General features: G+C 48.1%; 1 protein-coding gene across 2 annotated transcripts in view; it reads right to left on the bottom strand.

The window, feature by feature from the left end:
* Positions 1-13,020: 13,020 nt before the first annotated feature.
* CORO1C (coronin 1C) overlaps positions 13,021-17,143 on the bottom strand; it is an 83,815-nt gene continuing 79,692 nt past the window's right edge. For both annotated transcript variants that reach the window (XM_005670752.4, XM_001929345.7), the window contains exons 9-11: positions 16,969-17,026; positions 16,623-16,868; positions 13,021-15,458 (exon numbers count right to left, since the gene is read on the bottom strand). In XM_005670752.4, coding sequence (XP_005670809.3) covers positions 15,339-15,458; positions 16,623-16,868; positions 16,969-17,026 — 424 coding nt within the window. In that variant the 3' untranslated portion in view covers positions 13,021-15,338. The remainder of the gene's footprint in view (positions 15,459-16,622; positions 16,869-16,968; positions 17,027-17,143) is intronic.

The raw sequence follows: 17,143 nt of genomic DNA, 5'->3' as shown, positions 1-17,143 counted from the left end.
GTGGATGTTCCCAGGCTAGGGATTGAATCAGAGCTGTAGCTGCTCATTTACGCCACAGCCACAGCAACACAGGAGCTGAGCCGCGTCTGCAACCTACACCACAGCTCACTGCAATGTCTGATCCTTAACCCACTGAGCGAGGCTAGGGATCAAACCTGCATCCTCATGGTTCCTAGTCGCGTTCTTAACCTGCTGAGCCACGACAGGAACTCCAACCTATTTTATTTCTTTCTCCTAATTCAGTCATTCAGCCCACCCAGACACCCCAGGCTCTCTGCTCTTAGATCCTAAGGCAAGGAGTTCCTGTCATGGCTCAGTGGTTAACGAATCCAACTAGGAACCATGAGGTTGCGGGTTCGATCCGTGGCCTTGCTCAGTGGGTTAAGGATCTGGCGTTGCCGTGAGCTGTGGTGTAGGTTGCAGACTCGGCTCGGATCCTGCGTTGCTGTGGCTCTGGTGTAGGCCGGCGGCTACAGCTCCAATTTGACCCCTAGCCTGGGAACCTCCATATGCCACAGGAGCGGCCCAAGAAATGGTAAAAAGACCAAAAAAAAAAAAAAAAAAAAAATCCTAAGGCAAGTAATCTGGGCTCTGGGACTCCTGCATCTTGTGGGGAAGCCAACGAGTAAACAGGTGGTGAGGACACAGTGTGGTCACATCACCCCAGGGGTGAGCCAGGGCGGGGCCTTCACCCATGCTGGGTGGTGGAGGGAGTTTGTCAGAAGACTCTTCTAAGGAGAAGTGGCCCTTGAGATGATCGGTGGGGATGGGCTGGGCCCAGGAGGCTTCAGCATCTGAAGAGAAGGCATAGACTGGCCAGGCAGAGACGCCTGCCAACACACAGACTCTGGAGGAACACAAGGAAGAAGGGCCGTCTCCCAAGGTCTGGCCTGTGGCTTTGCACAAGGTGGGGCTCAGGTAATGTGCAGGAGGAGGTTCACACCCTGCCCTGCACAGGGGTTGTGGGTTTTTTTTTTTTTTTTTTTTTGTCAGAGCCTATCACCAGACCACAGGTGTGAAGCCGACGGCCAGGTACCAAGGACACAGAGGTCACGGGCAGAGTACTGCCCAGGAGTCAGGGACCTGTGTGTCTGGCGTACCTTCCCCACCAGGTCTCAGTTCTCTATCTGTAAAATAGGAAGCTTCCAAAGACAGAAGGTTCTCCAAGAATTGGGGAGGATGCTAAGGGGCAGGAGGGCGGCTCCGAGGGAAATCCCAGGGGGCCAAGTGCCTACCTGTGGGTGGAAAGGGGAGTATAACCAAGCAGGACCCCTACTCCTGTCCCCTGCCTGCCTTTTTGTCAAAGAATCCATTTAATCAGCGAAGTGAGAAAATATAGAAAAAAGGAAAACAGTCACACAAGACAGAGTAATAATAGTTTAGCCATTCAGCAAAGTCAAGGACATTTAGATCTTCCTCAAGGACTATAGATAATATTTTGAGCCAGGTCCTTGGAGCTCTTTTGCAGGTGCTGAAAATCCCATCAGGTGGAAGAAGTTAACAGCAAGCTGCCCACAAGCATGTAGACCCCAGATCTTTGGAACCAGAAGGTCGATGAAGCTGACTCCCAATGACCGCACCACCAGCCAATCAGGAAAATGTCCAGGAGCTGACCACGCCCTGCTCCTCAAACACTTTTAAGACTCCTTACCACTCCTCCTTACCACTCCTTACCACAGTCCTTGAGGTACTAGCCTGCTGTGTTTCCTCTTTTCCTGGTAATTAAAGCTCGTTTTTCTGTTTCCTCCCAACTCTGTCTCTGCATTTCTTTTTTTTTTTTTTTTTTTGTCTTTTTGTCTTTTTGCAATTTCTTGGGCCGCTCCCGCAGCATATGGAGATTCCCAGGCTAGGGGTCGAATCAGAGCCGTAGCCACCGGCCTACTCCAGAGCCACAGAAACACAGGATCCGAGCCGTATCTGCAACCTACACCACAGCTCATAGCAATGCTGGATCCTTCGTTAACCACTGAGCCACGACAAGAACTCCTGTCTCTGCATTCATCAGTGTACAGGGGCAGCTGAGATTTTGGCCACAGGAGCAGCCCCAACTTTGCAGCAGGAAAGACCCAGTGAGGGTCTGGCTCTGGGTGGACAGTTTACACAGAGGGTGACCAACCATCCTAGCCTGCCTGGGATGGAGGGGGCTCCTGGGATGCCAGACTTCCATGCTACAACTGGGTCAGCCCTGGGCAAACTGGAAAGAATTGGTCATCCTAGAGTGGGGACCAGTCCCTCCCAGGCCACAAGGTCAGGGGGGTTGGTCATTTGTTCAATTCTGAATGGGGTGCTGTTGGCCCCACCTGCGGCACTGGGGTAGGGGGACTGACTAGGGGTGGGGGTGGGGGTCCAGGGCAAGCAAATGCAGAGCCCCATGCTCTTAGAAGTCTCCTTTCCTCCCTGGCCCCCATGGAGCCACAAGCTCTTTCTCAGAAGAGTTGGGCTCAGCCCGGGGAAACGATAATTCTGCCCCAGACGCAGACCGAGTTCCTCATGCCCTACCCCCACCACCTACAAACTTGGAAAACCATCGAGGAGCAGCGGCCTGGAGGAGACAACTCACAAGACTAGGGGCAGTCACTTCTCTGGAGCCTCAGTTTCTCTCCTCTTAACACAAATGCTTAACATTTTCCCAGCCTCTGCCATGCACCAGATGTGGTACCTCTATCAGCTCATATGCTCAGGGCAGTCTTGGGGGTGAGGAAGCAAGGCTGTACGGTGTCCAAGGTCACACAGAGTAAGTGACAGAGCCAGGTTTAGGCAGCCAGAAAAAAGCCCTCCATCTCTACCCCTGGCCTGTGATGGTGCCGGCTGCAAATCTGAGGGCTGATGAATCTTCTCTATAGCAGCAAGTGCTCTATGTAAGGGGAAGGAAGTAAATTAGCAGCAGGTAAGCTACTTCAAGGTAAGACTTGCACTGCAAGAGCTGCCTTGTAGAGGAGCAAACATTGCTAAGGGGATACAGGTTCATGGCATCTGTGTGAAGCACACAGTAAAAGCACAGCTCATGGTCCCCTAAACACCTGTAAGAGGAAAGCATTCAAAATGAGCAGGTTTCCACTGCTACAAGCAGAACCCACAATGCCTACAGAGGTCGAAGCAATATTTCATGTAAGAGAAATATTGGGAAGAAACATACAAGTCCCATACCATGGAAATCTGTTCCTTGATGGAATAAGATGCAGGATTAAAAGTCATATTTATGTTGAATGCTTATAAAGCACTCCCACCTTATTGGGTGGAAAACCGGGGTATAAAAATGTATAAAAACAAGGTCCTACTGTCTAACACAGAAAGCTATACTGTCCTATAATATTTATTAACTTATTTATTTTTGTCTTTTTGCCTTTTCTAGGGCCACTCCCACGGCATATGGAAGTTCCCAGGTTAGGGGTCGAATCGGAGCTGTAGCTGCAGGCCTACGCCAGAGCGATAGCAACATGGGATCTGAGCCGCGTCTGCGACCTACACCAAAGCTCACGGCAACGCTGGATCCCTAAACCACTGAGCAAGGCCAGGGATCAAACCTGCAACCTCATGGTTCCTAGTCGGATTCGTTAACCACTGAGCCACGATGGGAACTTCTATACTGCCCTATGATAAATCATAATGGAAAATAATATTTTAAAAGATAATTATATATGTGTATAACTGAATCACTTTGCTGTACAGCAGAAATTAACACAACATTGTAAATCAACTATATTATTTTATTTATGTTAGGCAAGAAATAGATTTATTACAACAGGACGCTTGTGAGAGATGCAAGCGGGCAGGCACAGAAGCTCTGCCAAATCAACTATACTTTAATTTAAAAAATTTTTAAAAAGGAGTTGCCATTGTGGCTCAGCAGGTCAAGAACCCAACATAGTGCCCATGACTATGCGGGTTTGACCCCTGGCCTTGCTCAGTGGGATAAGGATCTGGCATTGCCGAAAGCTGTGGTGTAGGTCACATATGTGGCTCAGATCCAGTGTTGCTGTGGCTGTGGTGCAGGCTGGCAGCTGTAGCTACGATTCGACCCCTAGCCTGGGAACCTCCATATGCCATGAGTGTGGCCCTAAAAAAAACAAAAGACCAAAAAAAAAAATTAAAAAAAGAAAGTGAAATACATGTTGGTGTTTTAATTTATCAAAAATTAGTTCTCTTGGAAATTCCCTCGTGGTGCAGCGGAAACCAATCCAACTAGGAAGCATGAGGTTGTGGGTTTGATCCCTGGCCTTGCTCAGTGGGTTAAGGATCTGGCTTTTTTGTGAACTGTGGTGTAGGTTCAGATACTGCGAGGCTCAGACCCTGCGTTGTTGTGGCTGTGGCATAGGCCAGCAGCTGTCGCTCCAATTGGAACCCTAGTCTGGGAATCTCTATATGGAAGGCAGCCCTAAAGAGAGAGAAAAAAAAATAGTTCTCTTGTGGAGCAAGTTAAGGTCTCTGGAGCAGTCTTTACTGGTCATCCCTTGGTTAACCCCCTCCTCACTCTTCATACCCAATTTGCGTGCACCCTCCTCAGGAAAAGCCTGTCCTGACCACCCTGCCCCAACCTAGCATCCAGAACGCTGTGCCCTTCCCCAGTGTGCATGGCAGTACCTGATAAATGTCTATTTCCCTGGAAGCTCCAGGAGAAAACTTTGTCTGTTTTGTTCACTGTGGCACCTCCTGGGCCAAGCACTGTGCCTGGCACATAGGAATAAAAACTGCTAATATTTATCAGGTGCTCCTTTATGCCAGCCAACTTGCTAGGCTCCTGATATACATCAATTTGTTTCATCATCACAATTGCCTTGTGAGGGAGGTACTATTAGTATTCCCCTTTTATAGATGATAAAACCAAAGCCCAGCAAGATTTAAGTAACTTGCCTAAGGTCACCCAGCTAGTAAGTGGCAGAGCCAGGGTTTGAACCCAGGGTGGCTGATTACAGAGCCTACATGCAATCACGATAAATGTTTGTTGACTAAGCGTATGAGTTACCCCAGCTTCTCCCAGCTGGCTTTGCCAGCTATGATTGGTCTAAGGGGATGCAATGCTTCCTGCTGCTAACACAATGCAAGTGGCTGGCATGCGCAGCAGGAATTACAACCAGCAAAGCCAGTGGGCATTAATTTCTCCTTTCTCTCTCTGAGTCCAGTGGAGCTCTTGCCTGGGAACCAAGGCCTTTTGGGAAAAATGTGGTCCTGGAACTTAACTTAAGCCTGTTACTGCTGGAAGAGCCCCATCCGAAAGTGAAAGGCGTGGCTCCTTGTGCCTCCACTTGGGTAACTAAGGATTTAATATCCAAACACTGTGCAACTTCCTCATCCATGGACTTTCCTAAATGATCGTCTGTGTGCTAAATGCGGTCATGCTTCCGTCAGCTCATGGATGAGAGTGATTGCAGCTGCCACGGGCTGGAGTTGACAGCAGGACGGCAGGCCCCCCATCCCCGTGGCCTTAGCACTGCTTGTATGGCTTGGCTGGTGCAGCCAAAGGCCATTTGGTGCCTATAAGGAGCATTTGGCTCCTTAGTTGCTTTTGGGTGGGGGGTTGGGGTGGGGAACAGTTCTTATGCAACTTAATACCATGGAGACAAAGAGAGGAAGCATTAGGTACCCAAAGCCAGCAGAGCTTAGCTTCAGCCTGTATTTACTGACATAAGGTGGTCAGTTACTGAGAAAAATAAGAAAGAAAAAAAGAAAAGAAAAGAAATGCTTGTGGAATTCTGGAAATATGTGGATGGGCAAGGATTGTACCCAACAGGATAGGGGTAGCTGAAATCTGATCGTCATCTTTGTAATCTGCTGGGGACTCACTCACTGCAGTCCCTCCCCCACAAGAGGTCCACTTCCTTTATGACCCTATGCCCATTTCCCTGAAAATGGGAAAAACCATAGGAAAATGGGCCATTTTCCCCAAGTGGCCATTCTGCCTCCTAAGAAGTGGGGGCTCAGGAAAGGGCCCAGGTGGATCTCAGCCCAAGTTGGAAAGACCACAAAGCCTGTGGCTTCTCTAGCAGGAGGTCAGCTGCTGGTGCAGCATTTTTCAAACTGACCCACCACAGGACGCTTTATTCAAGTGAAAGCAAAGTTCTCATAAAATAGAGAACAGAGACATTCTGATGAAAAAAACCCAGCTCTGGAGAGAAGGGGGAACCACATCCAAATGCCTGGCCTCCCCACCCCCTCCCTCCACACCCTCTCTGATACAAGGAAGGGCTCACTGGCTGCCATTCACTAATATGAATATCTGAAGAGGAAACTGGCCACTCTGGAACTGACCATGGCCAGGACACCATGTTCTGTCCAACTCTAGCCTCCACTCTGGGCAGCCCCAGGAGCTGGCTTCTGGGATGGGAGTCTGCAGAGTGAGTCAGGCCCCAGAGGGAACAAGGGCTCTCCAAGGCTCACTGGGTCAGCTTAGGCCGTTCAGTGGCTGGCACAGGAGCTGGTCCCAGACCTGGAAGGCCGGATAGCAATCTAATCTAGAAAGGTGCTCCAGGGAGTTCCCTGGTGGTCTAGTGGTTAGGATTTGATGCTTTCACCACCACAGCCCAGGTTCAATCCCTGGTCTGGGAACTGAGATCCCAGACTAAGCCACTGTACACCGAGACTCCCCCCACCCCCCAAAAAAAGATGAGAGAAAGGTCCTCCAGGCTCGGTGGTTTTCCTTAGGAGTGTAGCAGCTGAAGAAATCAATGCGTTTAAGCCACCCCAAGCACTGGGCCTGGATTTGGCCCTAAAGGTACAGAGATGCACTCTGGGCCTCAGATCTCAAAGGACTCTGATTAGGTAGGGAGAGCCAGAGCTGCATGATGGAGTATTGGTTGCAAACAACACAAACCAGTTTAGTATTCCTGGGGTACTTCATGGAATTTAAAGTCAGAAATGCAGCTGAACCTCAGGAATGGACTTAGGGAACAGAAGGGACCCAGAGCCCCTTCTCCATCACTGCCCACCTGCCCTGCCTCCTTGCTCCCTGCATCCCTAAATCCCAGGCCTTTGAAAATCCCCACTTTTTTTTTAGGGCTGTACCCGTGGCATATGGAAGTTCCTGGGCTAGGGGTTGAATCCTAGCTGCAGCTGCTGGCCTACACCACAGCCACAGCCACGCCAGATCTGAGTTGCATCTATGACCTACACTGTAGCTTGCAGCAGCACCGGATCCTTAACACACTGAGAGAGGCCAGGGATTGAACCTGTATCCTTACAGACACTATATTGGGTTCTTAACCCACCAAACCATAACAGGAACTCCCTGAAAATCCCAGATTTGACACCACTGAAGGCAGTCGGCTCATTAGCCCAACCAGGGGTGGACAGGGGAGAGTCATATTCTGGGAGCAAAGTACAGTCATGCTGATAATCCAATAGGTATCCCCTATCTCAGATAATGCTTATATTTTCAATTCATGCATTCAACAAATATTCACACAATATGTGATTCTAGGGATACCACAGAATCAAGTTCCTGTTCCTGTCTTCATTCAATCTGGCAGAGACAGAAACTCAATGAGCTGACAGAGTTGGTGGTAGCAGGTGTTATGAGCCCTGCAGATACTGGGGGTGGGGGAAGAACTGCACCTGTGAAAGCTCAGAGGCAGAAGGCCCCCTGACCACAAGTCAACATCAGGAGAGGTCAGGAAGGTGGCAGGGCCAGTTTCAACTTACTGGAAGGATCTTACAGCTTTTGTTCTGAGTGGGATGAAACGCCATGGAGGGTTGTGAGTCTAAATACGGGAGTCAGCCAGTTTCTTCTTAAAGGGCTTGCTTATAAATATTTTAGGTTTTGTTTTTTCTGCTGCATCTACTCAACTCAACTCTTAAGGGTGTGGAGTAAAGCAGCCCTAGATGCTGTTTAAATGGATGGGCAGCACTGTGTTCCAATATTTATGGACACTAAAACTTGGATTTGATAAAATTTTTAGTTGTCATTGTTCTTTTTTTCCTCAGTCATTTAAAAATGGAAAAACTCTTCTTAGCATCTGGGCTATACATAAATTTCCAACAGGCTGGATTTGGCCCTCAGGCCTTCCTTTGCCCACCCCTGCCTTAATACTTTAAAAGGTTACCCTGGCTGCTGTGTTGAGAGCAGACTAAAGCAGGAGACAACAGGAAGCTGGGTTTGGAAAATGTGATAGTTAACTTTTAAGTGTCAACTTGCCCGGGCCACAGGGTACCCAGGTTTAGGTGGGTGTCAATCATTCTGGGTGTGTCTGTGAGGGTGTTTCTGGGTGAGCTTTACATCTGAACTGGTGAAATGGGGAAAGCAGATGGCCCTCCCCAATGTGAGTGGGCCTCACCAAACCAGCTGAAGATCAAACAAGAACAAAAAGGTGGAGCAAGAGGGAACTCTTTGGCTGACGGCTACCGGTTTTTCACTGCCTTTGGATCCAAACTGAAACACTGGCTCTCCCAGGTCTCCAGTTTGCTGATGGGAGACACTGGGACTTGGCCTCCAAAACTCTTGTGAGCTCATTCCTTATGAGTCTCTCGCCATATATATGCACACTTTACTAGTTCTGTTTCTCTGGACAACACAATTTGAAACTCGGTTCCTATCAGAGATGACGGGGGGAATGAACTGGCAGGGTTACAGTGGCTATGTGAGCAGCAGCTGGAATACAGACGTATTTCGAAGCCAGAGCTAATGTGAGTGATGGACAGCCTGCTTATGGGCGGTGAGATGGGGGTCAGTCAAGGGGGAGTGGCATACAGGAAGCTTAAGAGCTGGAAACAAGAGGGGAACCATGTATGTCTCCCTGATCGATCTATAAAGATTCTGTTCTAAAAAACACCATCACTCTGGAACCAAAAAGGGGAACAGATGGGTGTGGGTAGAGGAAACAGTGACAAGGCTGTTCAAACAATGGTCCAGTCATTCTACAAGGAGGTGGGGTGCTTCTGGCAGGTGCTCAGATGCCTATATGGGAAACTCCACCTTGAGGTCTCTCGTGGTATTTTAACACATTGCCCCAGTAGAAACTGGCCAGGGTGGTAAGAACTCACTTGTCACTCTGGGAAGTGCAGTGGAGGGTGGCAGCTTGTGAACCATGAGGTGCTCTATCTGCCTTCTACAACCTAAGTATCATCTTGGCACTGAAATGAACCTGCAACAACTTCCTGTATCTATGGGGCAACTTCCCAGTTCTCAGACCTTGTCACTAGAGCCCCAAACTTTGGATTTTGTTGCTAAAAACCTGATGGATGATTTCTCAACCCTCAGAGTACTGAGCTTCAGTCCAAACACCTTTCCTGGCTGGGCACTTGCTCATCTGCCCCACTATGATGTTCTTCAGGTTCTTTATGATCTCACAATAAAACTGTCTACCCCAGTGAATGCCAAGAAGAATGGAACCGTGGGCCGGGGGGTGGGGGAGAGTGGTAGTGATTTAGAAATGAGTAAGGAGACAGCAGGGCTATAATGAAGGCAAGGGCTGCCCTGCCCCTGAGCTTCTGCAGCACCTCAGGGTCCCCAAGATCGTGTGTGGCCTCTTTTATACCTGCACCACCTGCACTAGTTGGCTGTGAAGTTGGGGAAGGTATGTCCTTCATATGTGAAGTGCAGAGCACCTGACATTGGAGGAGCTCCTTGCTCTGCTCCTTTCAGACACTGACTGCCCGTCCCTTTCAACCCAAAGCTTTCCCTGATACCCCCAGTCGTCTGCTGGGCCTCTCTCTGAATCATTTCTCCCCAGTGCTGCTCCAAAGCCACCACGTCATCCTTTCCAAAAATACACATTTAGTCTTTCAGATCAGCATCAGGGAGCCTCCAGTCAAAAACAAAAACAAAAAACCCCCCAAACTCAGCACCTAATGGTTTTGGTAACAGATCTGTTCACCTGCTTTTTCAACAGCCTCCCAACCACCTGAGTTGAGTGCTTGAGATTAACCTCTGGTCCTTTGACCCCAGCTCCCTCGGGAAGCAGGATCAGCACTGCTCTTTGTCACAGGAGCTGGCTTTCTCATGCTAACACTCCCCCCCCCCCCCATTCATGAACTTGGGCTCTGAAATCAACTTTCTCTCCCAGTTTCATTTCCACGCAATAATGTGAAACTGCACTGAATCTCAGAGATACCACTAGCCTCTCTCAACACACCTTGCCCAATGTTGCAACCCGTCTACCAAGCATGGTGGCCACCTAATACTTGAGGATCTTTGGATCTGGAGTAACTTCTCTCTCTCCACTTCTCCATTCCAGAAACTTGCAAACACACTATGGCTGATGTGTCCTAATAAACTCCTTCCACTTCTAAGTTTGTTAAACCAGTTGCTGGGGGACCATATGCCTGGGGGATGGGATGAGAAATGTTGCTTCTGCACACTGAGTCTCTCTCAGACTTAAAACTGGACACACCCTACTGGGGAGGTGAAACAGAGATGGCATCAAGAACTGAGATTAAGCACACTAAAATATATTATCCCATACTATAGTGGTTGAAAACCTATTTCCTGGTTTCCACGGCCTTCCTTTTTTGGCCAAACCTGTGGCATATGGAAGTTCCCTGGCTGGGGATTGAACCTGCACGATAGCAGTGACCCAAGCCACTGCAGTGACAATGCTGGATCCTTAACTGCTGCACCACAAGGGAATTCCTGGCTTTCCTTTCTCAAACATATTGAATATGCGATTTGATTTTTATGTAGCCAGTTATCTTTTCCTTTGTGATTTATTCCATTGCCTTGAGATTTAAATCTTTTCCCCAGTCTGAAGTGTAGATTAAAAGGGACTTTTTTCTTCTAAATTTGAAAAGAAAAAAGTTTCCTTTCATTTAACTATCCACCCCATTAATAAGCATGGACACTGGTGTGGCTGGCGCTAAGGAGTCCCTGCTCCCACAGCCACTTAATGTCATATCATTTCCTTTCCCACCACTGATTCATGGTGCCTGCTTTAATGTAATGTTATCTATTATCCCCCATACATTAGTTTTAATAACTTCTTTCTGGGAATAAAGACATCTATAGGAAAGTCTAAAAGTCAATTTAAAAGTTACCCCATGGATAGACCTAGAGATTATCATACTAAGCGAAGAGAAAGACAAATATCATACATTACTTATATGTGGAATCTAAAAAAGATACAAATGAACTTATTTACAAAACAGAAACAGACTCACAGATCTTGAAATCAAATTTATAGTTACCAAAGGGGAAAGGTTATGGTGGGGAGGGATAAATTAGGAGTTTGGGATTAACATATACACACTACTAAATACAAAATAAACAACAAGGACCTTCTGGGAACTCCACTTAGTATTTTGTAATTACTTATCTGGGAAAAGAATCTGAAGAACGGATATATGTGTATGCATAACTGAATCACTTTTCTGTACACCTGAAACTAATAACTGTAAATCAACTATACTTTAAAAGAATTTTTTAAAAAATTTACCCACAACTGCTGCCTTCACATAGTATCATGTGTGGCCTCTATCTTACATATAAATATACATTGTATATTCACACATTCCTAAAAGGGTTCATCTGAACAAAATCTATCCTGGAGTGATTAGTAATTATCCAACCCTGCTAGACTAATTTTCACTCTTCCAATTCCCAAATATGCCTCCTATTAGTACCCTTGGGACAAAATTCCCAAAGGGGAAAGTCCTAGGTAAGAACAACTGAAACTTCTGCTATACCCTGACAACCTGCCCTCAGCAAGGGTGGGTACCAATCTGCATACACTCCCTTCCAGAGTGGAGGGAAGGACTTACAAAAAAAAAAAAAAAAAAAAAAAGAAAAAGAAAAAGAAAAAATCAACAAACTCTGTGCAGCTGCTGGTCTGCAGAAGGAAAGGTGTGTGTTCTTGACCATGACTCACATTTGTGACCCAGTGGCAGCCTCAGGCATGTGAATGTGCCAGCAGAAAGTGAAGAGTTAACAGATTCTTAAGAGCCAACAACAGTTCTTCTGGACACAGAACACCAAATACAGCAAGGGAAGTAGCCTTTAAAAAAAATGGAAGTTCTCCCTTGATGGGGCCTGGCTGACCATCTGGGGCTAACATGGTGACCTTTGGTCTTCTGGCAAGGGAGCAAGACGGCTGAGCATTAACACCCGGTGCCACGAGTCTGCCCCCTGACTGGGGGCACTGAGGGGCTGCAGACAGCACTGACCAACTTCCACTTCCTGCAACCGCGGACAGGCTGACCACGAACCTGGCAGCCGTTCTCACAGACTCCAGCAACTTCAGGAGAGGGTATTTGAGGCCAATCAGTCATTATATTTAGAGACATTTAGAAAGAGCAAGCAGCGGGAAATTCTTTCCCACAATTATTGAGATGTCACAGGACAATGTTTCAATGCATAAAGGGAAGCTGGGAGAGCACCCCGAAAACCTTCTACTGGAATCAAAATCACAGCCAAGAGCTGTGCTTCCACCAAAGAAAGAGATGCTTTCCGAGGCCCTGATCCCAAGGGTGTTAGCCCGTTGTCGGAACCATGGTGGCTGTGCAGGAGGCTCCTTGTATGGCCAGACACAGATATCGCCCTTCCTTGAACTCTACAGAAGTCTCCAACTACTTCCAAACTAAGAAAGAGGGCAGAGTTCCCGTTGTGGCTCATTGGAAATGAGTCTGACTAGGATCCATGAGGACACAAGTTCGATCCTTGGCTTTGCTCAGTGGGTTAAGGATCTGGCATTGCTGAGAGCTGTGGTGTAGGTCGCAGATGTGGCTCAGATCTGGTGTTGCTGTGGCTATGGTGTAGGTCGGCAGCTGCAGCTCTCGGATTCAACCCCTAGCCTGGGAACCTCCATATGCCACAGGTGCAGCCCTAAAAAGCCAAAAAAAAAAAAAAAAAAAAAAAAAAAAAAGGAAAAAAAAAAGAAAGAAAGAGGACTCAACAAGACTAGGAATCTGCCTCAGATCCAGCCCTGGCAAAGGTTGGAGGCAGGAGAGAACCAGTCCCATCTTCGGAGTTGAGGGAGCCCCCACATGTGCCTGTACTTACCCTCGGGGAGGTGGTTCCACTGAGTCAGAGGAGCTGTTTCAGGCAGAGGTGCATGCTGCCTCCAAGACAGCACAGGAGAGAAATAAACACGGACACTGTTTTGTAATCAATGACTTTTTTTTATCTTTGAAAATGGAAGCAAGTGTTTTGACAGAATACGATGGCCGCTCTATAAGAGCCGATCTAGGAGTCATTCACTAGTTCTCCTCTGATATAGCATGGCTTAAAAAAAAAAAAAAAAAAAAAAAAAGACAAAACAGGAAAGATAATCCACAGAGCTTTCAGGCGCCAACTCTGAGCCTGGCAGGGCATCGTTCATTAAACAAGCCACAAGCTGCATACTGAGGTCAGGACAACCTTGCCTTGCCCTCCTCTTCTCTCTGAACCACATCCCTGATGGTGCTCCACCACCACCAATAATTTTGTTTACTTAATTCGATATCAGAACCTTAGAGCATTCCTGAATCTTAAAAATGAAGGTCCTCTGCAGACGATGTTGATGAACACGTACGGGTTTGAATATGTCACTGTAATTACTCTTTTCTTTATATCTCATTATCCACTTTAACATTTAAAACACACACACGCACACACACACACACACACACACAAAACCACACCAAACATTCAGACGCCCTGAAACCGTGGAGAAAGCAACCCCAGGATGGATTGAGAACATGACACCTGCTTGTGGACACTGCCCCCAGCTCAGCCGTGCGTCCCAACCCACCGCCGCGGTGCTCTGCCTCAGCCTGGTTCCCCGCCCTGACCCTGCATGAGCACATGCAAGCATCCCCGCCACGGTGCCAATGCCATGACATGATCCACATTCCATCACAGACACTCAGCCCTTCCAAAGCAGAGGCTCCATCTGGTTTACTAAGACATGCACTTGGAAAAAATGGAAAGGGAGAGAAGTTCTAGCTAGCCCAGGAGCAGGGCAGGCCATCAGAGCTCAGTGTCCAGCCCCTGTCTGAGCAGCCTCTGTGCCTGGATCCAGCCTCGGTGCAATTGCAGGGGTGAGTGGGTTAGTCTGTGGGGATGGTGCACAGGGACTTGCTATATCACCAAAGCTGTGGCAGATGGCTGCCCCTCGACCCTTCTCCTCAGTCTCAGTCCTCAACAGCACCCTCTGGCCTTGACTTAGCAGAGTGCAGTGTGGACTGAAAGACAGCAGGAGGGAAAAGCTGGGGGAGCCCTGAGAGAGGGGACTGCCTGCAGGCCTGAGGGAGAGGGAAGGACAGGCAGGAGTGAGGCAGGGGGCAGGGGTGGCAGGCAGTGGCACTTCTTCCTCTAGCACAGTGCAGGGACAGGGACAACACCAGACACACAGGAAAGTAGAGGGTCATGTGGGGCCAGCGCTCCCCTCTAAGCCCCCTAGTCTGTGCCCCCTGCCCCGGTACTCAGAAGCCAGGCAAGCCGCTGCAGTAAGCAAGGAGGAACTCTCCATAGCATGTGTGGCTTCTTGTCCTGGCACCCTTGTTAAGTATTGACCAAAACCTGAAACAGGACAGCAAGGCGATGAAGGCAATAGGTTCTACGTGTGTAACAAAACCGCAGAAACACATGCTAGTTTAGGTTAGATTATAATCATCTGAAGCACAGGATAACCAAGAAGCAAAATTCCATTTTGGTACAACCACCCAATTTCTAGAAAAGAGAAGGGAAACGATTTGCTGTGAGCTTGTTTTGGTCAGAAGATGCAATGGAAGGAGAGGTGGGAATACAAATCCAAGTGATTTTTCAAGTCTTCCTTTTGTAGAGCCGTGAAGATGACCAGGTTTGTGCTGCAAAGAAGTCAGCACCATGTGGCTACTGCTCTGATTGTTCTCAGATGAACGTTTATACAAAATAATATCTTATCTTCATTTAGTTTATAAACATACAGTGCTATCCCTTTCAAATTAAGGAAAAAAAAAAAAAACCCACACACAAATACTGCAAAGTAGCAAAATACAAAGAAAAAAAAAGCTACTTTTGGTTTTGGCAACATTTAAAAAAAAAAGAAAGAAATATAAAAAGCAACGTGGCATTGGTCCCTGTTTGTAAAAAAAATAATAATAATAAAAGGTACGTGGGCAGGACACTGAATCGGAATTGGTTGGTTTTCTAAAATTCAGAATATCTGGGATTTTCAAAGTAGCACTTTTGTCTTTTAGAAGTTCACAAGTCACGTAACACTTAAAACGTCAAAAAAAAAAAAAGCTTTCTGGTAAAAAGCTCGGCTTTTAAATCACATTTTGTTTCTGCAAATTTGGGAGACGAATTGAGTTCTTACTGGAATGTGGCCTATCGCTGGTCGACAAATCTGAAATGGAATGTCTCCAATGGCAGTGCCTCCCTTTCGCCCTCCCTGGGACCACACCAACCACCAGCCTCGCGCTCCTTCCTGCTCCCGTGGGGGGTGGGGTGACCTTCAGGCTGCTATCTTCGCCATCTGCTGTTCTAACTTGGAAATACGCTCATCTTGATTGCAGATTGTGTCTTTTATAGATTTGATCTCTTTTAAAATCTCATCCAACTTGGCTTCATTTTGCTGAGGAAAGAAAAAAAGGAGGGAGGGAAGAGGGTAACTAAAAAGCAGCCAAGTCAGCACAGGTGAATGGACAGGGTGGACGTGGGATCTTCTCTTTTGCAAGTGGCAGTGAATGCTGGCCCACCCATGAGACGCCCACAGCAAAGCAACAGCGTGTCAGGCACTGCTCCTGGCCCCAGCCCTGTGCACTGCCTGGTCAGACTTGGGGATACAGCTGAACTGCAGGAAAAGGCCCACTCCTACAAGGCTGCCCTATACCCCAACCACGCCTATCAGGCAACTCCAGCAGGAGTAACTAACTGTGTGACCAGGGTAAGGTGTGACCTTCCTGGGGCTACTGAGCTCCTATCAGCCCCTAGAGAGAGGGTCCTTCTTGGGAACTAAATCCCTTGTGCAGCCTGAGCCAAATCCCTGAAGAGTCTGAGCTTCTCCCTACTGGAGTTGGTGCTTCTGGAAACCTTGCAGCCCCCAAAGTCACAATGCCAACACACAGCTCCTGAGGGTACCTGGCCTCTTCTTTCCATGACCTCCTCACTGACAACTCCCCACCCCCTCTGGCCCCTAAAACTCCAGTCTGAAGCCTGCCGGCGCCCCACCCCCTCTGCCCCTGCACGCCCTCCCTCTGGGCAGCAGCGCCCTCCTGTGGCCACACGGGTCTTCCACGTCAGCCTCTGCTCCCCATCACTCCACTGAAACAATACTTGCCAAGATGCCCAAGCTCATCTCTGCAGCTAAGTTCCACTCACTCCAGAGCATCCTGTCACCTGAACATTCAGCAACTTCTAAAGCCTCTCACCACTTCCTCCATCCAGAGACCTCCTAGCATCTGGGACCCATGCTCTCATGCTTCATTTCTACCCAACTCAGAGATGGCTGTAAACAGTTTGGGGAAATATAGTTTATAATAAAAACACAAAACAACCCCTGTTCACTCTCAGGGATGGGATCAGACTGACTTCTATCCTCATCATTGTTAAAAGCAGAGCTCAAGGAGCCAAACTCAGAAATGTTATGTGACCAGGGAGGCTCCCAGAAACAGTGCCTGTTACTGTTACTGAACCCTATCTGTCCAGTTGGGACAGTGCCTGCAAAGCCCAGGGTCAGAAGGAGCGTTTGGCAGGGCCAGGACCCGCAGGCAGCACCCCCAGGCCCTGCACTCCTTACCACGCCAGCCATGTCTGCAGTCTTCTTGGGGACACTGATCAGGTCACACTTCTTGTTTGCCGTGGGCTTGCTGTCCAGAATGTTCTTCTTGACCACCTTGAGGTCCCTGTTTTTGCCTGGAATGTACCCGTGCTTCAGGGAGATGAGGATTGGATCTGCATTCCTCCCCTCGAACCACTCCTCTGCCTCCAGCGCTGCTTCCGGCCCCGCTGTGTCAGGGTACAGGTCATCTTGGAAAAGGTCAGACTACACGAGACATTGTGGAGAAAGCCTTAGGTAAGGTCTGGGATTTTTAAAATCTTCTTAAAATATGGATTGTCATGTCAGGTGACAGCTGGGCACTTACCTTCCTGGGGACAGTCATGATGATAGGCTCACATTTTCTCTCATGAAGTTTGAAGAATCTTCAAAGGAGAAATAAAGGCAAAGTTGCATTAAGTGAAATAGGAGGCCGAGTAGCAGGCTTAATGACCATTCTTGCCCTTGCCAGGTCTGCCCGCCTCATCTGACGTGCCCTGGCA

The sequence above is a fragment of the Sus scrofa genome, chromosome 14 (genome assembly GCF_054392235.1).
Source record: "Sus scrofa isolate SSC_HxYL_T2T_F1_AM1 chromosome 14, Sscrofa_HxYL_maternal_Yorkshire_Landrace_v2.0, whole genome shotgun sequence".
In the NCBI taxonomy this organism is placed as follows: Eukaryota; Metazoa; Chordata; class Mammalia; order Artiodactyla; family Suidae; genus Sus; species Sus scrofa.
The sequence above is the reverse complement of the archived record's forward strand: the minus strand, read 5'-3'. Positions and strand labels throughout refer to the sequence as shown.